Source organism: Ursus arctos, unplaced genomic scaffold, assembly GCF_023065955.2.
Source record: "Ursus arctos isolate Adak ecotype North America unplaced genomic scaffold, UrsArc2.0 scaffold_7, whole genome shotgun sequence".
Lineage (NCBI taxonomy): Eukaryota > Metazoa > Chordata > Mammalia > Carnivora > Ursidae > Ursus > Ursus arctos.
The window spans coordinates 79581278-79608847 of NW_026623089.1; the positions used below are offsets into that span (position 1 = coordinate 79581278).

The following is a 27570-nucleotide window of genomic DNA, read 5'->3' on the forward strand; positions in this document are numbered from 1 at the left end:
CCCAGGGATGGGGCGCGTGCGCATGCGTGAGGGTGCGCTCTGGCTGCGTGGTGTGCCCCGTGACTTGGAGGCTGGCTTGGCCATCAGCTGGGTAGCAAGTAACCTGGACGTGGTCTCCTTTGTCTTTGTACTCAGTGGCTCTAGTTTTTAGGGGAAAGTACGTTTCGAGAGCTGCAGATTTGGGGTGCTGGGTGAAGGTTCCAAATATGAATTTGTCTTCTGTTTTTAAGATTTTATTAGACCAGAAGCTGGGGGAGGGGCAGAGGGAGAGGCGGACTCCCCACGGGGTGGGGAGCCTGAGATCATGACCTGAGCTGAAGTCAGATGCTTAACCAGCTAAGCCACCTAGGCGCCCTTATCTTCTTATGTCCTGATTTCCAGGGAACGGATGGGCTCCAGTGACGTTAAAGAGCTGCAACTCCAGAAACAGATATCTCATCCTGAAGAGAGCCCTAGGGACATTTGATCTCTCTCCAGAGTTTTAGGGTGGAGACAAGTCCCGGAAAGGGATAGATCCTAGAACTGCAGGGCATAGCGTGGCAATTCTTCATTTTCCTGTTGAGGTGCTGTCACGCAACTAACCTGAGTTAGCTCCTTGGCTAGTCACAGATACAAGATCCCGTTGTCATGCAGAGGAAAATTTGCAGCAAATAAGGAGATGATGAGGAATAACTTAGAAAGCTGTGACTCTGTGAGATGGTCAATGGGTTCCTTTCATTTAGGGAGGGGATGAATGTTTAGAAAGGGGATCGTTGTCATTGTATGTAGAGAAGGCATAAGGTTGTTTCTTAAGGAAACATGCCAGTACATAACATACATTCTGTGTTAGATGTGCAGAGATGTTAGTATTGTAATGAGGTAAAAGTGGTTGTCACTTCTAGAGGTCACTCCATGGCCCTACCTGTGCAGGTGAGAGTCAGGGGTTCAGCTCATACTGGTCTGGGTGGTCTGGTCCTTGTCCTGGCAGTCGCTGTTGTTTGAGGGGTGATTTCGGTTTCCATTTGCCTGAGTTAAGAGAGACGCTGGAAAGAAGAGGTTAAGGAAAAATGTGGTACAGAGGTCAGTGAGTACAAGCAGGCGGGCAGTAAATGTCAGGTCTTGGGATCTGGCAGGTGGCAAATCGCTCCTCTAGTTTTATTCTGCTGCTCGTTCTTGCGGGGCACAGGGCAAAGGTCTATCTTCTGCAGTTACTTCCTGCCCGATATTGGTGTAGTTACTTAGATTGTTAGTGCAGCAGAATTTTCCCTCAGCCAGTTTTAGATACGTCTGTGGGTCACCAGGTTTAACCCCAAGCTGCTCCTATCTTTGTGTTACTGCTATCTGTAATTTTTGGCCTCTGCGCATTTGTATAGAATTGTATCAGTCAGTTAATGATGCAAAGTCTAAACAGCAGGCTAAGAGCAGTAGGATTATTAGTGGCCTCAAGAAGGGGAGAAACCATGTACTATTGGGTAACACTATTTTAATAGCCGGCAGACCTTAGCAGGGGATCTTCCTTTTGGGTTGAAAGTGTGTAGCCAGGCTGCCTGGTTGAAGATTTTTTTTTTTTTTTTTTTAAGATTTTATTTATTTATTTGACAGAGAGAGAGCACAAGCAGGGAGAGGGAGAAGCAGGCTACCCCCTGAGACCATGACCCCAGCCTAAGGCAGACGCTCCACCGACCGAGACCCCCAGGCGCCCCCAATTTTTTAAATATCTATTTCCATGTGACTTGAAGCATTGATCCGGGTACAGCATGAGCTGTTTACTGCACGTGCTCCTTCTTCTGCTCATTAGTAGTCTAGGGCTAATCATCCTCTAACCTTACGTTGGCTAAAGAGTTTAGAGAAATTTCTAAGTGTTTGAGGGCATTTCCTGTGTTCTCAGCTAAGGTTTCTGTCACATCAATTTCCTTGCACTGACTTTATAACTTATAAAACCTCCCCAAGAGGCAGCTGCTACTCCGACAGCCCGTCCAACACCAGCCAGAATTAGTCCTGAGGCTCTTTTCACCCAAAGGGAACACTGAATATGGGTTTTCGGTGGAGCTAGCTCCATATTACCATTTTTCTCTCTTGAGGGAGCCTTCACTGCCCTCTTGAAATAATAACCCCCAGGGCACGTGGGTGGCTCAGTCACCTAAGCGGTGCACTCCTGATTGCTGCTCTGGTCATGATCTCAGGGTCAGGGGAGCAAGCCTCATGTGGGATTCGTGCTCAGCGAGGAGTTTGCTTGAGAGTCTCTCCCTTTCCCTCTGCCCCTCCTGCTCACGTGTGTGTTCTCTCTCTCTAAAATTAAATAGATAAAATCTTTGGGGAAAAAAACCCCAAGTACTTTTCAGTTTCCTTAGTAATTGGGCCTTTTCCTTGAGACTTTATATACCCTGTCTGCCAGGAAATTTAACATGGATAAAGCATTTTGGTCAGAAACCTCCTGAATGGGAGTAGCTATCAAAATATCATCTACATATTGTAATACAGTGCTATTTTTCTAAATTTAATTCTCTTAAATCTCTTCCCAGAATTTTTCCAAAGATGATGGGGGAGTTTTTGAAACCCTCAGGTAAAACAGTCTAGCAGTACTGTTGTTTTTGGTGGGAGACAGGATGTTCCCACTCAAAAGCAGATAGTACTTGGAATTCAGAATCTAGTGGGATGCAGAAAACGGTACCCTTTCGATCTTACACCGTGTAAATATTTGCTATCACTCGGTAAGTTGATCAGTAGAATATAGGGATTGGGTATTAACAGGTTGTATGTCTCAAGCAGCTTCATTAACAGCTCTGCGGCCTTGAACAAATCTGTATTCCTTTTTAATAGGTAAAATTGGGGTGTTACATGGGGATCTACTTGAACCTAATCAACCCCTGTTTTACAAGCCTGTTAATTACTGGCTGGATCCTTTGTATAGCATCTAGAGCTAGCAATCTGTCTGTTTGAATTTTACTATTACAAATGTGTTGTTAATGGTATGCCCCCACTTGCCCTCACACCCAGGCTTTTGGGTTGACTTTCCTTAAGATTGGGGGGGGGGGATTTCCTCTTTTAAATACTAGGATATGTTGTAGTAATGACATGAATTCAGTTCCTTGGTATCTAGGGACTTGAATTTCTAATTTGTCCTGTTCTGAACTTACTGTGGCCACCAATTTGTCTAAAATATCTCATCCTAAAAGAATATGGGACATTCTGGCACATATCAAAAAGAGAGTTGTTTTTTTTTTTTTTCAAGATTTTATTTATATTTATGTGACAGAGAGACAGCCAGCGAGAGAGGGAACACAGCAGGGGGAGTGGGAGAGGAAGAAGCAGGCTCATAAGCGGAGGAGCCCGATGTGGGACTCGATCCCGGCACGCTGGGATCACGCCCTGAGCCGAAGGCAGACGCTTTAACGACTGCGCTACCCAGGCACCCCCAAAAAGAGAGTTTTAACAGCTTTGATCCTATTTCACAAGTCAAAGGATCCAGAAACCTTTTGATGTCTCCTTTTCCCGAGACTCCTTTCATATTACAATTTTTGTTAGAAATGGTACCCTTCTGGGTGTTGAGTACAGAGAAAGTAACTCCAGTATCAAGTAAAAATTTAACTGGCTTTCTTCCTACTGCTGAGGTTACTCAGGGCTCCTTGTGGGAGATGAGGATCTAATGGTCCAAGACCAACTGGGGAGCCTTGTGTCCCTATCATATCTCATTTTCAGTGAGGGACAGCCAAAATGATTCCCCTTTGTCCTTCTTCCTTCTGTTCCGGGAGTGGTTTGGGCAGTCCTGTTTCCAGTGCCCTTCCTGCTTACGATGTGCACATTGATTGGATCCCAACTTTGTTGGTGGTCTCTTGGTCCCTTAGAGGGGTCTTGGGGTGCTCACATGGGTATCGTCTTTTCCTCTCCCAGGTTACTTCGTGTAGGTTGGAGAGCTACCACCAGAAGAGCATCTTGCCTTCTCATCTTCTGGTCTTTTCTTAACTTCCTCCATGGAACACCTTGAGAGCTAGTTCTGGAAGCTGAGCAGTTTAGTATCGGGACTTATAGCCAATTTTGGAGTTTCCTTTGGATGCCCGGAGTGGTTTGAGATATGAAATAGGTTATTAAGGACCATTCAGCTACCCCGAACCTCAGGGTCCCAGTTTGTAGTTCGTCTTTGGCAGTTTTATAGCCTTTCCAAAAAAACTGATGGATTCTCATCTGTCCTTTGTCAAATCTCCCTTAATTTGGACCAGATTTACTTACCTCCTTCTTAGCTTTTAAAAGAAGCCTGCAGTGATGCCCTGAACTTTCTCTCTCATCGTGGGAGTTGGGATCCTCCTCAGTGTCAGCTCTAAGCACTGCCTCCTTGTTTGGTCTCGGAGAACTTGATCCTGGCTAATGGTCTTTATCAGCTTCCTGTCTTGCTTCTGCTAACATGGCAAACTTTTCTTCTGTTAAGACAGTGGTTGGCAAAGCTTGCATATCTGCCCAGATGGGTTGTGGGTAGAAAAGATACTGTGCATTAAATGTGTAAATCAATCAGGTCAGCCCATAGCCCTTTAGTGTGTGTCCAGTTATACAGGTCTGAGGTCAAAAATGGGACATGCACATTAACGAGACATCCATCTCCATCAGGTGCCCGTCTCAGTGGCAGCATTCCCATCCCTGACTTAAAATAGGTCCCCAGTCTGATAGTGCTTTCTGACAAGGGAGGCTAAAGGGATACAGGAGACATGGGGGAAGGCTTTGGGGGAGTTTGTAAAGATTAGAGGCTGGTGCTCTTGAAGCTGGGGAGTGAGGCTGGAGTACCAGAGAAATCAGGTGGAGACTTAGTACAATCTAAGGACTTGGAGGTGGAGACGGGGATAGGGACAAAGATTCCCTTACTCATCAGAGAGTACAGGACACATTTTTAGAGTTTTCAATTCTACCTTCATTTTACAAATCTTACACTTCCTTTGCAACCCTTCAATTTGATATAATGCCATAAAGCACTGACTTATATGGAATCTTTTCCCATTTTCTTTCTCTTTTAACAAAATAAGCTCAATTGTAGTGTTGTATTAAAATTTAAGGTCCCATTTTCTGGCCACTTGTCTTCATCTTCTAGAGTCTATTATTGTGGCCAGGCTGTGTTATAGAAGAAAGTTGTCTGTTTGGGGGTCAAAGGAAGGTAGTTGAATGCTTTCCGTTTCTGGAGGCTACAGTCCAAGGGAGGCTCTCCTTCAGGGTGGAAATGTCCCTTCCGTAATCTGGGATTCTTTCTGAGGATCTCCTCTTACCCTCCCTCAAGGTAACTTACAGTGTTTAGTGGTGACACAAATGCCACACAACCTTACCCACAATATGTGTGAGACTCGGTTGGCTTAAAACCAAGCCCACAAGGAGAGTGGGTTAATGCTAAGGTGTCCAAGGGGGTCTGGGTACTTGTGCCTTGAGGAGCACTGGTCTGGTGCATAGGCTGCCTCTTCTAGCCCCTCAGTGTCCAGGCACTCCCTTGGCTCAGAGAGAACCTGGTTTAGATTCAGTAACTCAAGGCACACTTCCCGTTTTAAGAGGAAAAACAAACCTGAACAGTGTCAGATGTCCCCAACAAACATCTACAGGTCAAACAAATAAGATGGAGATATCCCTCACCCTTGCTGATTCTAGACTAGTCTCATTTGGGCCACTTTCCATCTGCCAGGCTAAAAAGCATTCAGCTTCTGAATGGCCAGGTCGTGTTATCCTTTGACACCCAGGGATGTCTAGACTCCTCTGTAATGAGCGCTTAATCCCACAGAGTGTTGACAGGAGAGGCCCTGTTCTTAACTGACTGTCGACCTGCCAGGCTTCGTGAGACAGCTCAAAGAAAATACTTAGAGTCGTGCCATAGGATTGGCACCACTTACCCCATGGAGAGTTTCTCAGCAAGAGGCTTGGAGTGGCCACAGTGTCTTCAGAAGGGGAGCAAGACCAGTCCAGCAGCACAGACCGCAAGAAAGGAGAGCCCTCTCAAGGGATTCCACCCCCTAGTGCCGGTTAATTGAATGCGTTAGCCGAGAAGGGCTGAGCAGCTCTGTCCTTTGTAAACCACATAACCAGAGGGCAGAGCCTCGGAGGGAGTCCCATCTGGGTTGCCAAATTGGTGACCAAACTAACATGAGATTGCTCCTTGGTATGTCCTTAAAACTACATCAGGTGGGGTTGTTGCACAAAGTAAAATGTATTTGAAGCAAGTAAGGAGATCACCGGGAACAACTTACAAAGCCCTGACTCTTCTGGAGCAAGGGTGGATTGGTTCCTTTGTTTCGGGTTAGGATGAATTTTTAGGTATTTAGGTAGGGAAGCCTTGTCATTGTATGTAGACGCGGGCATAAAGTCAGGCATATGTCTTAAGGCAACATGGTTATTCATACAGTGTATGTTAGTAAATGAGACTTGTGCTCCCTCCTTCTTGGGCGGAGGTCTTAGTGTTACAATGAGGTAGTTGTCAGTTGGAGGTCAAGCTGCGACTGTCTGGGTGGTCTGGGCTGGCTGGAGGTTTTGTCAGGGCAGTTGCCTGAGGAGTGGTTTTGGTTTCGCTTTGTCTGAGTTAAGAGATAAGCTGGAAGGAAGAGCTAAAGGACAAATGTGGGACAGAGGTGGGTACAAGCCCGTAGGCTGTGAAGGTCAAATTTTAGGGTCTAACTGGAGACACCCCCACATCAGAGGCCTTACTGCTGTGTTTAACGCTTTTACATTTAATGTTATGGTTGACTTGGTTAGATTTATGCCTACCAGCGATATTTCCTTCTATATCTCATGTCTTTGTTCTTTCGTTTCTCCTTTACTGCCTTCTTTTGTATTAAGTGGATATTCTTTACCTTTTCCTTTGATGAATTTTTAAGTAAATTATTTTAGAACAGTTTCTAGATTTATAGAATTATGGTCAGTAAATTGAAGAGATTATGTTAAAGGCAGTTAACTGGGTTCTAACAGGAGGCCTGGAGGCCATCAACAAAGAAGTCACAGGCAGCTGTGGGGAAAGTCAGAGGCCTGAGCTGGCATCACTCCAAAACAAAGCCCCAGGAAAGCTGGATCCAACCAGATAGGCCCATGATGGTGTGTGCCATGACAGGAAACTCCTGACCAAGAAATCCCTCCCCACAGAATAAATATTCCACCCCCTAGTTAACCACTGTCCATAAAAGAGAAACCCAGCGGCCCAACAGCCACAGTTGTTGAGCACCTTTCTCTTTCTCATTCTCAAATCTTGAGCGTGTAGTTTCACTTTAATAATAAACTTTCCCACTGTGTTGTGTCTGTCCTTCAATTCTTCCTTGTGATGAGACCAGGAACCTTTGCGGACATCTTTGGGATGGGCCAGGTTAAGGCCCCAGGGCCCAGGGTCTCCCTAGTTCACTCAGGGACAGCTTTGTAGACCCTACACTAATTTCCTCTGTTTTTAACATCTTACATTAGTATGGTACGTTTGTCCCAAGTAACGAACCAATGAAGTGCATATGTTTTCATATTTTCCAGTTTTTCTCTAATGTTCTTTTTTGTTCTGGGTTCCTTTCTAGGATACTGCACTACATTTAATAGCTGTCTGCTTAAGCTCCTCATGGAAATGATCATATTCAAAACTCATGACTTCTAAGTAATTTCCTTCTTTTTACTCATTTCTGTATTCTTGAGACTATCAGTATGGTAAAAATCCTATATGCTGATACACTGTTGCACATTTCTTCCCAGCCCTGTTAGTGACATCATGTTGGTAGTCTGAAATTGGCCTTGGCAGGAGTATTTATGCATCTGAAATTGGCAACTAAAAGTCAGGGTTTTTTGTTTGGGTTTTAGGGGTTTTGTTTGTGGTTTTTTGGGGTTTTTTGTTTTTGTTTTTTTGAGAGGCTGTTGGCACTACCTCTATGTGTCCATTCCCTCTTTTTTTAGGAACCAGCAGGACATTATCCCATAGGAAAGCATTTTACCCAGTGGTATGGAGGCTATTTGTAGACAGGTAAATCCAGGAGCTGGAGAGGAGGCAAGATCATTTATGACTCATCTCTCTTCTATTATTTCTCAGTTGTATCTTCACATGTCTCCATGCTTTTTTAAGAACATCAGAAAATGAACAAACCCCAGGTGAGTTTTGTTTTGGTTTTTTTTTTTAATTCCTACTTTGTTTTACATTAGATATTATGAATAAGGTATAACCTTTAAAATGTAAACGTAGAAATAGACAAATGTCAACTTTTGGGAAATATGGAGTAGCAGATTAGTAGCAGGGCTAAGGGGCTGTGGTGATGACCTTCAAGTATTTAAAGTTGAAGTTGTCATTGCTGAGCTATACATTTATTTGTCTCTGATAGCAATAGCAAACATTACTATAGGAAGTGCAATGAAAATGAGAATAACCCATAATGATTCTTAATGGGACATAAAGACTTTCCTGAAATTGTGGGGTGGCATGTTCTACAAATGTCACTTAGGTTTAGTTCAGTGATGGTGTTGTTTTAGGGCTTCTATATTCTTTCCAGTTATCTTCTTAGTTCTATTAATTACTGAGAGAAATATTGAAGTGTCCAACTGTATTAATTTTTGTCTGTTTTTCCTTTCAGTCCTATCAGTTTTACCCCCTATATTTTGAAGCTCCTTTGTTAGGTACAAATACGTTTAGTTTTGTCTTGGAAAATTGACCATTTATCATTAATGTAACGTGCCTATTTATCTTCGATAATATCTCCTATTATATAGTCTGTTTTGTCTGATATTAACGTAGGTACTCCAGCTTTCTTTGGATTATTGTTTGTGTTGTATTTCTTTATCCTTTTACTTTTAACTTATGTATTTTTATAATTTGAGTTTCTTGTAGACAGTATATGATTGTCCTGTTTTTTTGACCCAATCTGATAAACTTTCTGTATGGGTTGATTAGAACATTCATATTTAAAAATTGGTTGTCGATATAGTAGATTAAAATCTTCCATTTTGCTAGCTGTTTTTCTATTCTATTCTTTATTTCTTTCTTTTTCTTCTCTTGAATTTGTTATTTTCTATTCCATTTTATCATTGCCATTGTGTTTTTTTTTTTAACGTTTTATGTATTTATTTGACAGAGAGCACATGCACAAGCGGGGGAGCGGCAAGCAGGAGAGGGAGAAGCAGGCTCCCTGATGAGCAGAGAGCTCAACATGGGGCTTGATCCTATCATGACCTAAGCCTGAGCCAAAGTCAGACGCTTAACCAGCTGAGCCACCCAGGCACCCCTTGACTTATTATTTATACCTCTTTTCTTTACTTTTAAAATAGTTAGTCAAAGACTTATAATACCCATTTTTAATTAATCAGAGCCTCCCTTCAAATATTAAACCACATGATGTATAGTATAACGACCTTACAGTAGTATATTCCTATTCTTCTTTCTCGTTCTTTGTGCTATTGTACCATACATTTTACTTTAACATATGCTGTGTACACATGATACAATACTACTATTTTTGCTTTAGACAGTCAGTTATCCTTTAGAATAAAGATTGGCAACCTGCAGCCCGTGGGTGAGATTTAGCTCCCTATCTGCTTTCACAAATTAAGTTTCCGGGGAACACAGCCTCATGCTTTCTTCTATGTATTGTCTGGGGCTATATTCACAATACAGTGTTTACTGTAATCTACTTCATTACAGAAAAACATTTCCAACATTTGCTTTGAAAGTTGCTTTACTTAGAAATTGGGGAGGGAGGGGGCGCCTGGGTGGCACAGCAGTTAAACGTCTGCCTTCGGCTCAGGGCGTGATCCCGACCTTGTGGGATCGAGCCCCACATCAGGCTCCTCTGCTATGAGCCTGCTTCTTCCTCTCCCACTCCCCCTGCTTGTGTTCCCTCTCTTGCTGGCTGTCTCTATCTCTGTTAAATAAATAAATAAAATCTTTAAAAAAAAAAAAAGAAATTGAGGAGGGAGAAATTAACTTAAATTTTCCTTTTTTATTTCATTCTGTCACTCTTCATTTTTATGTGTAGACTCAAGTTTCACTGGTACCATATTCCTTTAATATTTCTTGCAAAATAGTTCTGCTGGTAAAGCATTTCTTAAATTTTTGTTTTTCTTGGGAAGGTATTATTTCTTCATTTTTTTTTTTAAGATTTTATTTATGTATTTGACAGAGAGAGTGAGAGCACAAGCAGGGGGAAGGGCAGAGGGAGAGGGAGAAGCAGGCTCCCCGCTGAGCAGGGAGCCAGACATGGAGCTTGATCCCAGGACTCCCAACATCATGACCTTAGCCAAAGGCAGATGCTTAACCAACCGAGCCACCAAGGCACCCCTATTTCTTCATTTTTGAAGATGTTTTCAATAAATAATTCTTGGTTGAAATTATTTTGTGTGTGTGGGTTTTTTTGTTTTTTCTTGTTTTTGTTTTTTAATTTTGAAATTTTTTAAACTTTTAAAGTATTGTTGACATAATATTAAATTAGTTTTAGATGTAAAACAGTGCCTTACTTATTATATAACATGAAATGCTCATCACTATAAGTAAATTACAGTATTTTTGACTATATTTCTTATGCTGTCTTTTCATCCTTAGGACTTATTTATGTTATAATAGGGAAGTTTGTACTTCTTAATCTCCTTCACTAATCACTCCCACTCCCTCTTCCCTGTATTCTTTGCAACCACCAGTTTGTTCTCTGTGTTTATGGGTCTGTTTCTCTTTTTTGTTTTTATGAGTCTGTTTCTCTTTTGTTGTTGTTTGCTCACTTGCTTTATTTTTTAGATTTTAAATGTAAGTGAAATATAAATGAAATGATGTGGTATTTGTCTTTGTCTGGTTTCACTTAACATAATACCCTCTAGGTTCATCTATGTCACAAATAGCAAGCTTTAATTCCTTTTTGTGGCTGAATAATATTCCATTGTATATGTATACTACATGTTTATTCATTAATCTATCAGTGGACACTGCTGCTTCCATATCTGGGCTATTGTAAATAAATACGGGGATGCATATATCTTTTTGAATTAGTATTTTTGTTTCTTTGGGTGAATACCCAGTAGTAGAATTACTGGGTCATATGTAGTTCTATTTTTAATTTTTTGAGGAACCTCCATACTGTTTTTCATAGTGGGGGGCAACACTTACTTTCCCGCCATTCTGCCCACTTCTTAATTGGGTTATTTGGGGGTTTCTTGATGTTTGTGTGAATGCTTTATATATTTTGGGTATTAACCCCTTCTCAGACATGTCATTTGCAGATACGTTCGCCCATTCATTAGTTTTCTTTTCATCTTGTTGATGGTTTCCTTCATTGTGCAAAAACTTTTCATTTTGATGTATTCCTGTTTATTTTTGCTTTTGTTTCCCTTTTATGAGGAGACTGATTCAGAAAAATATTGCAAAGGTTGATATCTAAGAGATTACTACCTGTATTTTCTTCTCAGAGTTTATGGTTTCAAGTTTTACATTTAGGTTTTTAATCTGTTTTGAGATTGTTTTTGTGTATAGTTCAAGGAAATGGCCTAGTTTCATTCTTATGCATGTAGCTATCCAGTTTTCCCAGCACCAGTTATTGAAGAGAGTGTCTTTTCTCCATTGTATGTTCTGGTCTCCACTGTCATAGATTAATTGGTGTTCTCTCTCTCTCTCTGTGCATATATCTTTTTTTCTGACTCACAATTCTGTTTCATTGACCTTTATATGTATTTTTGCAACAGTACCATACTGTTTTGGTTATTGTAACTTTGTAGTATTTCTGGAAATTTAGGATTGTGATACCTCAAGCTTTGTTCTTCTTTCGCAGTATTGCTTTGGGTATTTGAGGTCTTCCATGTTTCCATACCAATTTTAGGATTTTTTTTGTTCTAGTTGTGTGAAAAACACTGGGTATTTTGATAGGGATTGCAGATCTGTAGACTGCAGTCTATAGATTGCTTTGTGTAGTATGGACATTTTAATTTTAACAATATTGTTTCTTCCAATCTATGAGGATGGTATATTTTTCAATTTATTTGTGTTGTCTTCAGTTTCTTTCTTTAATGTCTTAAATTTTTATAATACTTTAACCTCTTAAGTTAAATTTATTCTTTGGTATTTTATTCTCTGTGATATAGTTATAAATGGTATTTTAAAAATTTCTTTTCCTGATATTTTGTTATTAGTGCATATAAACAGAACAGATTCCTGTATATCGATTTTGTATCCTACAACTTCACTGAATTCATTTATTAGACCTAATAGTATTTTGGTGGGGTCTTTAGGTTTTTCTACATATAGTATGCTGTCATTTGCAAATACAGTTTTACTTGTACCTTATCAATTCAGATGCCTTTTATTTCTTTTTCTTGTCTGATTGCCATGGCTAAGAATGACAGTACTATGTTGAATAAAAGTGGTTAAGAGTAGACAACCTTGTCACGTTCCTGATCTTAAGGGAACAGGTTTCAGCTTTTCATCATTGAATATGACATTGATTGATTTGTGTATATTGAACCATCCTTCCATTCCTGGAATAAATCCCGCTTGATCTCAGTGATTTTTTTAATGTATCGTTGGATCTGGTTTGCTAATATTTTGTTGAGGATTTTTGCATCTGTCTTCCTGAGGGATATTGCTGTATAATTTTCTTTCTTTTGTGGTATCTTTGGTTTTCCTATCAGAGTAATGTTGGCTTCGTAGAATAAATTAGGAAGCATTCTTTCCTCCTCTGTATTCTGGAATAGCTTGAGAATGATAGGTACTAACTCTTCTTTAAATCTTTGGTAGAATTCACCTGCAAAGTCATCTGGTCATGGACTTTTGTTTGTTGGGAGTTTTTTGATTACCAGTTCAAATTTATTTCTAGTAATTGTGGCTTTTTTCCACATTTTTCTATTTCTTCATGATTCTGTCTCAGAAGAGACTGTATGTTCGAGGAGTTTATCCATTTTTTCTAGATTGTCTATTTTTTTCTACGTTTTCCAATGTAATTTTTTATAGTAATCTCTTACAGTCCTTTGTACTTCTATGGTGTCAATTTTAACTAATCCTCTCATTTCTGATTTTGTATGTTTGAGTCATCTCACTTTTTTTCTTGATTAGTCTGGCAAAAGTTTTATCAATTTTATCTTTTCATAGGGCTGGCTCTTAGCCTCATTGATACTTTCTTTTTTCTTTTTCTTTTTTTTTTTTTGTCATCTCTAGTTCATTTATTTCTGCTCTGATCTCTGTTATTTTCTTCTCTTTTTTTTAAAGATTTATTTATTTTAGAGAGGCAGAGACAGTGCAGGGGGAGGAAGGTACAGAGGGACACACAAAGAGAGAATCTTAAGTAGACTCCTTGCTGAGTGCAGAGCCCAACACAGGGCTCGCTACCCTGAGATCATGAGCTGAGCTGTAATCAAGACTCAGCAGAGCGCCTGGGTGGCACAGCGGTTAAGCGTCTGCCTTTGGCTCAGGGTGTGATCCCAGCGTTCTGGGTTCGAGCCCCACATCAGGCTCCTCCGCTATGAGCCTGCTTCTTCCTCTCCCACTCCCCCTGCTTGTGTTCCTTCTCTCGCTGGCTGTCTCTATCTCTGTTAAATAAATAAATAAAATCTTTAAAAAAAAAAAAAAGACTCAGATGCTTAACCGACTGAGCCACCGAGGCACCCCTCTATTCTTTCTTTCTTTGTGCTAACTTTGGGTTTTGTTTTTTCTTTTTCTAGCTCCTTTTGGTGTAACGTTAGATCATTTATTTGAGTTATTACTTGTTTTTGATGTAGGTCTTGATCACTATAAATTTCCTTTAGTACTGCTTTTGTTGCATCGCCAAGATTTAAGACTGTGGTGTTTTCATTTTCATATCTCTCCAGGTATTTCTTGTTTTTCTCTTTGATTTCTTCATTGAACCCATTTGTTGTTGAGTAACATGTTATTTAGGTTTAGATTTAGATTCTACATATTTGTATTTCTTCTAGTTTTTTTCTTGAAATCGATTTCTAGTTTTGTCCCGTTGTAGTTGGAAGAGATGTTTGATATGATTTCAGTCACCTTTAATTCATTGAGACTTTCTTTGTGTTGTAGTATGTGATCTGTCCTGGAGAATGTTCATATGCACTTGAATCTGTGTTCTGCAATTTGTGGATAGAATGTTCTATAGATATCTGTTATGTCCATCTGATCTAATGGGTCATTCAAAGCCACTGTTTCTGTATTGATTTTATGTTTGGATGATTTGTTCATTGATGTAAGCAAGTTTTTAATGTTTCCTACCATTATCATATTAGTGTCAGTTTCTCTTTTCATATGGTAATACTTGCCTTATGAATTTGTATTCTGTTTATGTTGGGTGAGTATATATTTTCAATTGTTATATCCTCTTTTTGGATTGATCCTGACCTGTTTTGGTTTTTGTTACCATCTTCGTTTTAAAGTCTATTTTGTTTGATTTTGATATCCCCTGTTTTTGTTTTTGTTTTTTTTAATGATTATTCCATTTGCTTAGAATATTTTTTTCCATTCCTTTACTTTCAGTCTGTATGTGTCTTTAGGTCTGAAGTGAATCTCTTGTAGACAGCATATAGATGGATCTTGGTTTTTTATCCATTACATCACCCTGTGTTTTTTGATTGGAACATTTAGTCCATTTACATTTAAAGTAATTATCGATAGGTATGTACTTATGGCTGTTTTGTTAATTGTTTTCTAGTTGTTTTCTGTTCCATTCTTCTCCTCCTGCTCTCTTCCCTTGTGGTTTGATGGTTTTCTTTAGTCTTATGTTTGGATTCCTTTCTCTTTATTTTTTTGTGCATGTGTTACAGGTTTTCAGTTTGTGGTTACCATGGGATTCATATACAATATCCTATGTGTGCAGTAATATATTATGTTGAAGGTTGCTTAAGTTTGAACACATTATTAAAGCATTACATTTTTATTCCCTCTTCCACATTTTATGTATATGATGTCACATTTTATATCTTTTTATTTTGTGTATCCCTTGGGTGATTTTTGTAGATATAATTGATTTTACTACTTCTGCATTTTAACTTCCATACTGGCCTTATAAGTGACTAATCTACTACCTTTACTATATGTTTGCTATTACCGGTGAAATTTTTTTCTTCCTTAATTTTATTCTAGTTGTGGCCTTTTCTTTCCACTTAAAGGAGTCTCTTTAATATTTTTTGAAAGCTTGTTTGTTGAACTTCTTTAACTTCCGTTTGTTTGGGACACTCTCTCTTCTTCGGTTCTGAATAATAGCCTTTCTGGGTAGAATATTCTTTATTGTAGGTTTTTTTTTCCCCTTATAGCACCTTAACTATATCATACCACTGTCTTCTGGCCTGTAAAGTTTCTGCTGAAAAATCACCTGATAACCTTATGGGGTTTCCCTTGTGTGTAACTGCTTTTCTCTCGCTGCTTTTAAGATTCTCTCTTTATCTTTAATCTTGTTTTAATTATTGTTTTGGTTTTGACCTCCTTGAATTCATCTTGTTTGGGGCCTTCTGTGCATTGTGGACCTAGATGTCTGTTTCCTTCTTCAGGTTAGGGAGATATTCAATTGTTATTTCTTCAAATAATTTTTCTGCTTCTTTGTGTCTCTTTTGGTACCTCTATAAGCCAAATGATACTTGGATTGATGTCACAGAGGTCTTTTAATCTATCCTCATTTTTTAATGTATCTTTTTCTTTTTGCTATTTAGCTTGGTTGCTTTCCATTACTCTATATGTTCAAGATTGCTGATCCATTCTTCTGCATCCTCCAATCTGTTGAAGAAGTATTCTAGTATATTTTTCATTTTATTCTATCTTAGCTCCAACTGGTTCTTCTCTATATTTTATATCTCTTTGTTGAAGTTCTCAGTCACTTCATTCAGTCTTTTCTCAAGTTTAGTAAGTATCTTTATGGCCATTACTTTGAACTCCGTCTGGCATATTGCTTATGTGTTTATTTCGATTAGCTCTTTTTCTGTGGTTTTGTCTTGTTATTTCATTTGGAACATGTTCCTCTGTCTCCTCATTTTGTCTACCTCTCTGTTTGTTTCTGTGTATTAGGTAGGTCAGCTATGTATACTGGTCTTGAAAGTACTCACCTTGTGTAGAAGGGACCCTGTTCCCTTAGTGCAGTCCCCCTGGTCACCAGAACCAGATACTTCGGGGGTGTTGCATTGTTGCTGAGCCACAATTGCTATGGGCATGCTAGTAGGTGTAGCTTACCCTCAGCTTATCTACCTGTAATGACCTGCTTTGCCTGCTGCATGCACACTGGTTGCAGGTCTTGCTCTCAGCCTGGTTGTCTGCACTTAGCCACTGGGACGGCTTGGGTGTACTGATGGGCAGCTCTTGCTTCCTGCACAGCCAACTGAGAGTCTTGGCTGCATGAGCTCTAAGTGCGTTGGTATGTGGGATTAGCTCCCCTCTTCCTCAGGCCTCGAGTCACTTTGGAGAGGCACCTGCCTTGCCGGGGCTGCCCGCTAGGTATGGTGGGGTGGGAGCCACTTTGGAGGAGCCCCTTCCAGGGTGCTTTGGGTGGGGGAGCACTGGGGTCAGGCACATTGTGCTAGAAAGATAGATGGAGAGTGTTTGTACTGGCTGTATAAGCATCTGGCTAGGCTTTGGGAGCGCAAGGAAACTAGTGCCCTCCAGCTCCTTTGTTTCTGGAGAAAGCTTTTGTAGATCCCAGCTCTTCCTGCACATATCCTAAAATTAGTCAGTAAATCTTGAAATATACTCAGGTGCTTTTCAAACTGCTCCTTTTGTGCTGTGATTATGACTGATATTTCCTTTAACACTTTAGGTATGCCATTTTATTGTGTTCTGGTTTGATGGTTCCTGGTGAAAAGTCTGCTTTAATTGTATCTTTATTCCTTTTTTGTAATATTTTCTTATTCACTGGCTGCTTTCAGGGTTCTCACTCTCTCTCTCTCTCTAGCCATTTTATTTTTTATTTATTTTTTTAAGATTTCATTTATTTATTTGACAGAGATGGAGACAGCCAGCGAGAGAGGGAGCACAAGCAGGGGGAGTGGGAGAGAAAGAAGCAGGCTTCCAGTGGAGGAGCCTGATGTGGGGCTCGATCCCAGAACGCAAGGACCACGCCCTGAGCCGAAGGCAGACACTTAACAACTGAGCCACCCAGGCGCCCCTCTGTAGCCATTTTAATATGTTGTGTGTCTTTATGCTTTTGGGAGGCATTTATGCAGCTTGGTATTGTTGAGCTCCTTGGATTTTTGGTTTGTTTTCTGTCATTAATTGAAAGATTTTTTTTTTTAAGATTTATCTATTTATCTTTCGGGGGTCACTGAGGGAGAAGAGAGAATATCTCAGACAGACTCTGTTGAATGGGGAGCCCGATGTGGGGCTCAATCCCACAACCCGGAGATCACAATCTGAGCCGAAATTAAGAGTTGGATTCTTAACTGACTTAGCCACCCAGGCACCCCAATTGCAGGTAATTTTAAGACACTATTTCGTAAAGTGTTTCTTCTGTCCCGTTCTTCCCCGCAACACCCTGCCCAGATCCCAGTTATGCATATGTCAGAACATTTTATTGTATTTCACAGCTTTCACGGCTTTTTTTTTTTTTTTAAGATTTTATTCATTTATTAGAGAGAGAGAGAGCACATGTGCAAGAGAGAGCACGAGAGGGGTGAGGGTCAGAGGGAGATGCAGGCTCTCCACTGGCAAGAAGCCCAAAACAGGGCTCAATCCCGGGGCTCCAGGATCATGACCTGAGCTGAAGGCAGACTCTTAAGTGGCTTAGCCACACACAGGCACCCCTATTCATAGCTTTTTAATGTTCTGTTCTATTTTTTACTTTTTTTCTCTTTGAGTTTCAGGTTGGGTAATTTTTACTGACCCATCTTCAAGTTCATTGATTCTTTCCTTAACTGTGTTCACTGCTGATCAGCCTGTTGAAGATGTTTTTCATCTGTTACTGTGTTCTTATTTCTAGATTTCCATTTGGTTCTGTCTGCTGAAGTTATCCATTTCATTTTGCATGTTGTATACCTTTTGAGTCTTTACATACTTTACAGTCTTTAATAATTAGTTATAATTACTTAAAAATCTGTTTCAACAACTATGTAATATGTGATTCTGATGGTTACTTTGTATCTTGGTAGTATTTTGTTAGTTTCTTTCCTTTTCATATGCTTTGGAACTTTCTGTTGAAATGTGTACGTCTTGTGTAAGACTCTAAACTGGGGTAACTAGATTTTACTGCTGGAGATGGGTAGTTCCTGCTAGACCTTTAGTCCAGGGGTTCAAGTTTAACTAGTTAGGAGTTGGGCAGAATTTGAGAGTTACTCTTCTTTTACTACTCTCAATGCAGCATAGGCTTCAACTTTCTATAGAGAGTTGTTTTTTCAGATACGGTCTCATTTACCAGAGTTATGTCTGTTCATTTCTGAGTTTTAAGGGTTCTCTTTGCTCTGTGTTTCAGAGAGGGTCTCTTTACATGCTTTTATCTATCTCCTGTCTTTATGTCAGCAGTATTCTATTGGTACTTGTTATTCCAAGCTTGTTAGCTTGGGCAGAATGTGTTCTCTTGCTCCAATACAGCCTTGCTGTTAGGTCTGCCCTGGGTCCTTGAGTCGTGGGGATGTGACCTTGTTGGTTTTCTTGTCCCCCCCCACCCACCCAGCTGTAGTGCATAATCCTGCCCTTCCCACAGGAGTAAAGTAAGTGCCTAGTGGGGTTCACAGAGAAAAAGCCTGTAAAGGAGTGCCTAGGTGGCATGGTCAGTTGAGCATCCTACTCTTGGCTTTGGCTGAGGTCATAATCTCAGGGTCATGAGATTAAGCCCTGCATGGAGCTCTGTGCTCAGTGTGGAATCTGCTTGAGATTCACTCTCCCCCTGACCCTCCTCTCCTCTCTGAAATAAATAAGTCTTCACCAAAAGAAAGAGAAAAATGCCTATAAGAAGGTGCAAATATCCTCCATCTCTGTGGTTTAAAGGGGTTTCACACTGTTGTGTTGGCTCACACTCTGTTTTCATTAATTAACATTCCCCCTATTTTGGTTGAATTCTTCTTACCTATGGTCCAACCCAGGTAGGCAAAAATACATATATTCTCTCTTCTTGCAGGTATTGCCTCCTCCTAGATTTGGGGCACTTGGGTGCTTTGTGATTTTGCCTCTCCTGTAAATTAGGGGGATAAAAGTTGTGAATTTGAAGTAGGTCTGGCTCATTTTCATTGTAGGAGCAAGAGTAATTTTTTTCCTTGCTTTATACATCCTGGGGCAGAAACTAAGTCAACCCATGTGTTTCTAATGACTTCAGTATTTTGTTCATGTTGTGTTGCCTCATAATCATAAAGAACATTTATGCATCATATTTCAGGCCCTACAGTTTTAACTCCTCAATTAAGCACAAGTTGTGATACAAAATAGTTAATTTTTCTTTTCTTTTCTGACTCTAGTATACATTTTACATTTTCTTTTCTTTACTTTTTACATATTCTAATATGTTCTGGTAATATCTTATTCTCAGTTTTGCAGCGTGTCGTGTTTGTGTATTTAACTTTCAAGAGAACAAGAACAGTGTTTTATTCCCCTTAGTATTCACAACACCCAGGACATTTCCAGGTATAGAGCATTAATAAATTAAAAAAGCAGAATGTTCTTTTCTTTCTTCTACAAAACCTAATACAAAATAATGTACACACTGGGCATGTTGTAACATAAATTCTCAACAGTGAACTTGGGAAGAATTTGTTTCCATATTTCTTTCCTGTGCAACCGCAATTCTTACCACTTCAGACTGAGCAGAAATGTGCTGTTCCAGGGGTCACTGTCATTTGGAGATGTGGCTGTGGACTTCTCCCAGGAGGAGTGGCAGCACCTGGACCCTGCTCAGAGGACCCTGTACAGGGATGTGATGCTGGAGAACTACCACAACTTTGTTTCAGTGGGTAAGCTATTTTCACATCAAGTTTTATGTAGCATGCATTTTATTTCTTAGATACCAAAATGTTCCGTCTTTTATAGTTAATATTGTTGAGACTTTGCTTCAGGAGTCTGAGGTTGTTAATCTCTTTTGAGCACAAGGAAGAGTTTTTGTATTCTCACATCTCATGAAGGTTTAAATGAGCCTATCAAGGTGCAGATCCAGAAATTCTGTCTCCTCGCTCCTTTAGAATTGCTGTAGCTCATGTCCAAATTCTGTGTCATTTTTCCTTTTACAGGGTATCTCATTAAAAAGCCAGCGCTGATCTTCAAGTTGGAAGAAGGAAAGGAGCCATGGATATTAGAGGAAGAATTTCTATACCAGAACTACCCAGGTGAGTTAGTGAGTACCAGAAAGGTTAGTGAGGAAGCCAGGGGAAATAATAATGTAGGTGGTCAGTTTAGGAGTTGGACGTTATTTAAAACGTTTTCTAAGAATCTCTTCCTAGTGGCACCTACTTTAGAAGTAGAGAAAGGGTGTATATATATGTGTGTATATATATATATATATATATATATATATATATACACACATATATATATGAATGGTAAAATTGGAAGAGAAAAGGGTAATGCCTGAGAAGGAATGTAAACGGGTTTTCTGATTGTTCAAAGCTAGGGGTCCAAGCATATCATTTATGCAGACAAGTAATACTGGCTTTTTTGTGTTTAATGGTACAAAGATGAAAGTAAGAAAGACAATAAAATCTAAAATTTGGCTCTTGAGAAGGGAGGAAACAATGTTTTCAGTGTTACATGTTGTATAGTAGTACTTGATACTATTTAAACAAATTACCTATAAATTAATAGGATTACAAGTTTATATTTATCAGATTAATGTACCAAAAGTACAGCCTTCTTAATTTTACAGTTGTACTTCTGTTGGTACCTTTAAAAAAAGATGGGAAAAAGACCTATTTTACTGCCTAAAAAACATTGGCAAACAAGTGGAAGTATATGATGCTAAAAGAAAACCCTCAGTAAATCCTACGAAATAGGAAATAAGACATTCCCTAGTTATTGTCTGATAAAACCACAAATTGGTAACAAAATTATCAAGCACACATGACAAACTACTTTTTATTTTTCTTTTGTATTCTTATGTCTTCTTTGTAAACTTCTAATATTTTTCGTGTTCTTGCCTTATGTCAATATCAGTAAGAACTATATTCCCTCATACTTAATTTTTTCCCATTCCTAATTGTAGTTGGTTAGAGTTTTTTTGTTGTTCATGGTGGTGTTTTTGTGTTTTTGTTTACCTAGAACATCTCTTTTTTCAGTAGCCCAACAAGATAAATCTATGCTCCCCCTATTATTTATTTCATGAAATTTAATTAACTTACTTTTTATTGACTGCTGCATCCTGGCCTTATTTGGCTGCTCCAATTTTATTTTTATGTTGCTTACACTCACGGTAAACATCATATGTTCCACTCGCAGTAAATGTCACTTAGGCATACTGTATGCTTTCCCATGTCACACCTTTCTGCATTGTGGGCTTTCCCTGACTAGATACTAAATGAGTTAATAAGTGAAAATGACTCAAAAGATTGTTTAGTATATAAGTAAAACATTATTTTTACTGTTATTACATTGAATGTATAGTACAAGTTAAGTGTGTCTGCTTCCAAGAAAGAGACTTTGAGTGTTTGAGCCAATGTAATCTTTTCTTTCTCTCAGTACTCGGCGTATAGTGGGTCTTTCAGAAGATACAAAAGTAAATGATCTGTTACGTGATAATATCTACCTTTTTTCACACCTGTGGTATGATCTAACAAAGAAAATGGTGATTGTGTTATTCTTGCTTACTTTGGTATATAACCTGAAATAGACATTTGATAAACACATGTTGATTGGAATCAAGGAGAGTTTTTCATGTGGTACTTGGGTCAGGCCAGTGATTTTTTAGCTTGGGATAGACTTTGTTGCATTGGGTAGCAAATGTAGACAATACTTTTTAAATGGTAAATCAACATGAATGTTACTCATTTCCTGGGATTTGGTTGGAAAAATATGATCTTTAAATTTTGGTAATAAACAGAAGCCTGAAATGTGGAAATGTGAGGTGCGAAAGATAAAGCAAAATTAAGTATTAGTATTTTGGGACGGGTAATGCTATTTTAAGGAACGGTAAGTGAACATAAATGTGATTATCATGGTAGGTTCACCTGTTGAGTGGCTACGGTGGAGCAATATGAAAGTATCAAAGCCAAAATAGGGCGATACATCAGATCTGTGTTGGCACAAGTTTACTTTTTTGTCATTATTTTATACTTTATTTTGGGATGTTGGGAGAGGAATTAGAGTACAGTCCGATGACTCTTTCCTTAAACGTAAGCACATTGGTGCATTCAGAAATTATGTTGCTATTGTGTAGGAGGGAAATTCGACTGGAAGCGTGAAAACTTATTTGGGTATTACTGAAACAATATAGGTTTGAGGGTATTGTACCTAGTCTGTGTCCCTAATTTCTCATTTTTCTCCATGAACACCTTTGTCTACTCATTTTTCTTGTGATTCCAATTACTTTTCATTAACTCAGTTGGACCCATCTTATTTTCTGTGATTTTTCTCCTACCTGCATCTGTCACTCCTGTAAAATCTTCCATCCTCTCTTCACTGCTTCTTGAATTTATATTGTTATTTCTGTCCATTTTGAATGTTTTATTTATAAAGTGCTGAATAATTATATGTCTGTGTGTTAATAGCTTTTCTTTCTTTTTCCACATATGTTTTCTCGAACTGGGTGGGAAAAAGGCACTTTGATCCTGAAACCAAAAGTCAGATATATAATAGACATTTGTATATTAATCCAATTCCATTAGAACTGCAAAATTCTTACGGTTTGTTCAATATTTTCATTTCTAGAAGACAGCAAAGCTTATTACCTAACAGAGAGAATGCAGAGAAACCAAGACAAATATGTGCCACAAGTTTTATTCAACAACAAAACAGTGACCTCAGAGAAAGTTTATGCTTTAAGAAAATCATCTAATATGAGTACAAATTTTATTCCTTCAAGAAAATTGCCCTGTAAACATAACTTATATGGAATGAATTTGAAAAATATTTTAATATCAGTTGGTAGTAATAGAAATTCTTCAAGAAAAAAGCCTCACATGTTAAATGTATATGAGAAATTACTTGATATTAAGCAGGAAAAACCTCATACTCAAGAGATTTCTGATGAAAATAATCCATATGAGAAAGCCCTTGGTCATAAGAATGGTATTATTCAGCATGTAAATATGCAATCTTCAGAGAAGACTTTAAAATATGATGGTGGAAAATCCTTAGGAAAAAAGACCACAGTAATTCCACGCAGGCAAATTGACAGAGGAGAGAACAGACATGGAGAAACCTGTGAGAAGTCATCTCTCTTGAAATGTCATGGGGTCTCCTTCGAAATAAAACAATGCAAAGGCAATCAAATTGAAAATAATTTCAGCAGGATGTCACATTTCACTCAAGTTCAGAAAAAAGAGAGACGTGAGTGTCTATTCAAATGTAGTGAATGTGGGAAAACATTCAGCTACAAGTCAAACCTCACAGTGCATCAGAGAATACACACAGTAGAGAAACCCTGTGAATTTAATTCACATGGGAAAACAAGTCACAAAACACCCCTCACAAACAATCAGATAACATATACAGGGAAGAAACGTTATAAATGTAGTGAATGTGGTAAGTCCTTTTGCAAGAAGTCATCTCTCACTCGACATGAGGCAACATTCACAGGGGGGAAACCCGATGAATGTAATGAATGTGGAAAAACTTTCTGCAAGAAGTCAGCCTTCACTCAACATCAGAGAACTCACACAGGAGAGAAACACTTCCAATATAATGAACACAGTAAGACTTTCCATTGCCAGTCAGACATTCAGGTACATCAGAGAATTCATAAAAGAGAGAAACGCTTCCAATGTAATGAATGTGGCAAAACTTTCCATTGGCAGTCAGACATTAAGCTACATCAGAGAATTCACACAGGAGAGAAACCCTTTCAGTGTAGTAAATGTGGTAAAACTTTCTATCGGCAAGCAGATGTTAATGCACATCAGAGAATTCACACAGGAGAGAAACGCTTCCAATGTAATGAATGTGGTAAAACTTTCTATTGGCAGTCAGACGTTCATGCACATCAAAGAACTCACACAGGAGAGAAACCCTTTCAATGTAGCGAATGTGGTAAATCTTTTCATCGGCAGTCAGATGTTAATGTTCATCAGAGAACTCACACAGGAGAGAAACGCTTTCAGTGTAAGGAATGTGGTAAAACTTTCTATCGTCAGTCAGATGTTAATGCGCATCAGAGAATTCACACAGGACAGAAACCCTTTCAGTGTAATGAATGTGGTAAAACCTTCTATCGGCAGGCAGACGTTAATGTGCATCAGAGAACTCACACAGGAGAGAAACGTTTTCAATGTAATGAATGTGGTAAAACTTTCTATCGGCAGTCAGAAGTTAATGTGCATCGGAGAACTCACACAGGAGAGAAGCCCTTTCAGTGTAATGAGTGTGGTAAAACTTTCTATCGGCAGTCAGACGTTAATGCACATCAGAGAATTCACACAGGAGAGAAACCTTATAAATGTAATGAATGTGGGAAATCCTTTTATGAGAAGTCATCCCTCACTCGACATGAAAGAACTCACACAGGGGAAAAACCCTATCAATGTAAGGAATGTAGGAGAACCTTCTGCCAGAAGTCAGCCCTCACTCAACATCAGAGAACTCACACAGGAGATAGACCCTTTCAGTGTAATGTATGTGGTAAAACTTACCGTCATTTGTCAGCCATTAATGTACATCAGAGAACTCACACAGGAGAGAAACCCTTTCAGTGTCATGAATGTGAGAAATCTTTTCTTACAAAGTCAACTCTTATTAATCATCAGAGAACTCACACAGGGGAAAAACCCTTTGAATGTAACGAATGTGGTAAGAGTTTTCGTCATAAATCTACCCTTACTACCCATCTGAGAATTCACTCAGGAGAGAAACCTTATAAATGTTGTGAATGTGGAAAAACTTTCGGCCGGAAGTCAGCGCTTACTAATCATCAAGGAATTCACATAGGGTAGAAACTCTGTAGCAGAAACTTGCTGTGTTTTTCCCAATACCCATTTCTCTTTGTGGTTACACAACTAGTCGAGATTTTCTAGCTTTCCTTGCATTCACATGAGGGCATATGACCTCTGGTACAAATTCCAAGCCTGTAAAGGACTTCGTTTGGAATTTTTCCTACTTCCACTTTTCTTTCCTTATCAAAGGGTAATGAAGATCATCCTCAGGGTAACTTGGGAACTAGTTATTAGAGATTACAGATTCACAGGTTGGAAGAAACCAGGGTCCTGGGGAGAGTTCTGGCTTCTCTAACATCACTTGTAAGTCTTGTCATGAACCAGAAATAAATTTTGGATTTGTTCAGCCCCTGGGGGCTGTTTAGGGCTTTTTGTTGTCATGGTATATCCTAGCCATCCCTCATCTCGTATACCCTGTGAATCTAATGAAGGTATGAGAAACAGTATGTGTCAGGTAATTCATTTGAGGGGAACTGCTGTCAGTATCCTGCATTTTAATAAATTTTCATCAACAAGTCAAGCATTTTGTAAATCTGAAATTTACGAATTAAAACACCCCAAAATGAAATGAATATAGGAAAACTTTCACAAAGAATCTGCATCTGATTGACCATCAGATACTTGAGAGTAGAATACAAGTTAATAACTTGAAAAACATTTCAAGATTTATCAGGGAATAAAAGAAAATTGTCAGTTTAGGAAGTGAGGAAAACATTCTCATCTGGAAATAATCTTATGTTTTGGATGCAATACTAAATATCTTATTAATAATCTAACAAAGGATATTTATTTGACCGTCATGGTCAACAAAGAATATGTAGCTAGCTTTGAGAAGGCACAAGTGAAGTGAGTCATCAAAGTAACAGCACTAAGTGTATATGTGAATAATATATGTAAACATCAAAGTAACAGCACTAAATGCCTGTGTAAATAAAGTAACAGCACTTTGTAAACATCAAAGTAACAGCACTAAGTGTCTATGTGAATAAAGTAACAGCACTGTGTGTTTACGTGAATAAGCCTCTGAGCTTTGTTAGGCTTATACATATGAGTGTGCTCTTTAATGGCTACTTTCTGTATGCTTAATTTTTGTAACATACGCTACGATTTCTGACGCTAAATGCTCTTGTTGTCCCATTATATACTTACGCCACGATATATAAATTTTAAAAGAAACGTTGAATGCATGATACCACCTGTCCTGTGTTTCTACTATTTGGTGGCACGTGTTAATCAGTATAGACATTGTTAACAAACTGTTCTTTTAGTAAATGACCCAAATAATGACTCATAAAGATTTACTTGAAGTATGCGATGATTTAGTACACAGTTAGTTATAATACACGTCTGAGTCAATTTTCAAAATTGGCCTTGAACATTAGTACTTATTATACTGCGCAGATTGAAAGCAGGGCCTGTTGAAGAAATTTTCCCCATTTTATATTTGTGTCATATCCAAAGGATATGCTTATATAAGTTTTACGTGTGAAATGCAGATTTAAGTGAGGAAAGGATTGTCTGCATTTGTATTTAGTGTGGTAGAATGCCACATTTTTCCTCCTACAATTATACATGGTTTTTTCAGACAAGCTGTTCTATGTCTGTCACTTCTTATTTGAGTGACCTATATAGTGATTTAATCTCTGCCTCAGTTTCCTCATCTGCAAAATGGAGATAATATTGTCTGCCTTGCAGATACTGAACAGTTTGGGTCAGAGTTTTCTGGTATTCGAGCTGAAGACATTTATATTTAGAACTCGGACATTAGAAGTAAAATGGTCTGTCATCCCATAGTACAGTCCTCCATCTTTAGTTGATACAAGAAATTAAAACTTTGTATTTTGTCAGGTTTGTCTTTAAAACATATGAAACAGATGTGTTTAAAGTAAATGGAATAATCTCCTGACCACTTTCTGTTGTTGATTAAATATGGTGTAAACTAAAAATCCAACTTTGTTTTTTTCCAAATGAAGAGTCAGTTGATCTTTCACCTTTTGATTCGTTCACCCCTGTTTCACTGATTTGAAACCACATTTTTATTGTATACAGATTTATCCTTTGGTGTGGCTGCTACATTTCTAGGCCCTGTGTTCCTGTCCCCATTATCATACTGGTGGTGCACATTCCAGATGGGCCAACCATAGGACACCACCCTGCTGTCCCACACTGATGATGTCACTGCTCTGCACTCTCTGCTTTTTGCCGCTGCGTATAAACTCATTGTGAATTTCAGTGGTTCTAGTGACGTTTTGTGATACCACACTTTGCCTTATCCTGTATTAAAACCAGCATAATGGTTTTGCGTTACGTCGTGTTTATATATGTAGCTTTTGTTATTTTTTAGCATCTTATACTCCGTTCTATTAAAGCAACTTAATTCTGTTGAAAGGCATCTTGTTTCTAATTTTTCATTATGAACAATACTATTTTGTACATTGTGTATTTAATACAGAGTAGAGCTGAATCCTCAACCCACGGTGAGAAAAACGTTTTAGTGACTGTAAATATAAACATTTGTTGATTCGATCGGTATTTATTAATCACCAAGTAGAAGGCATTGTACAACAGTGAATAAAACATAAGTTCTACCTTTCCTGAGATTAAATTCCAGTAAGACATATCAGGGTTGTCAGAAGACAGAACCCATAGTAGTGATTTGAAAAGAAACAATATGATATA

The 27570-nt window shown here is 38.8% G+C and overlaps 1 protein-coding gene across 16 annotated transcripts in view; it reads left to right on the forward strand.

The window, feature by feature from the left end:
* Nucleotides 1-27570, forward strand: part of LOC113258953 (zinc finger protein 37A-like) — a 33316-nt gene that overhangs the window by 271 nt on the left and 5475 nt on the right. Inside the window, exons 1-7 of one of the 16 annotated variants that reach the window (XM_057308521.1) lie at nt 11-157; nt 2502-2690; nt 7991-8049; nt 17130-17306; nt 19644-19770; nt 20044-20139; nt 22673-25454. In XM_057308521.1, the coding sequence (XP_057164504.1) occupies nt 8035-8049; nt 17130-17306; nt 19644-19770; nt 20044-20139; nt 22673-24891 (2634 nt within the window). In that variant the 5' untranslated portion in view covers nt 11-157; nt 2502-2690; nt 7991-8034 and the 3' untranslated portion in view covers nt 24892-25454. Of the gene's footprint in view, nt 1-10; nt 158-2501; nt 2691-7487; nt 7565-7990; nt 8050-17129; nt 17307-19643; nt 19771-20043; nt 20140-21484; nt 22494-22672; nt 27280-27570 lie in introns of those variants that run through there. The other 15 variants (XM_057308523.1, XM_057308522.1, XM_048219155.2 and 12 more) reach the window with 15 other exon arrangements.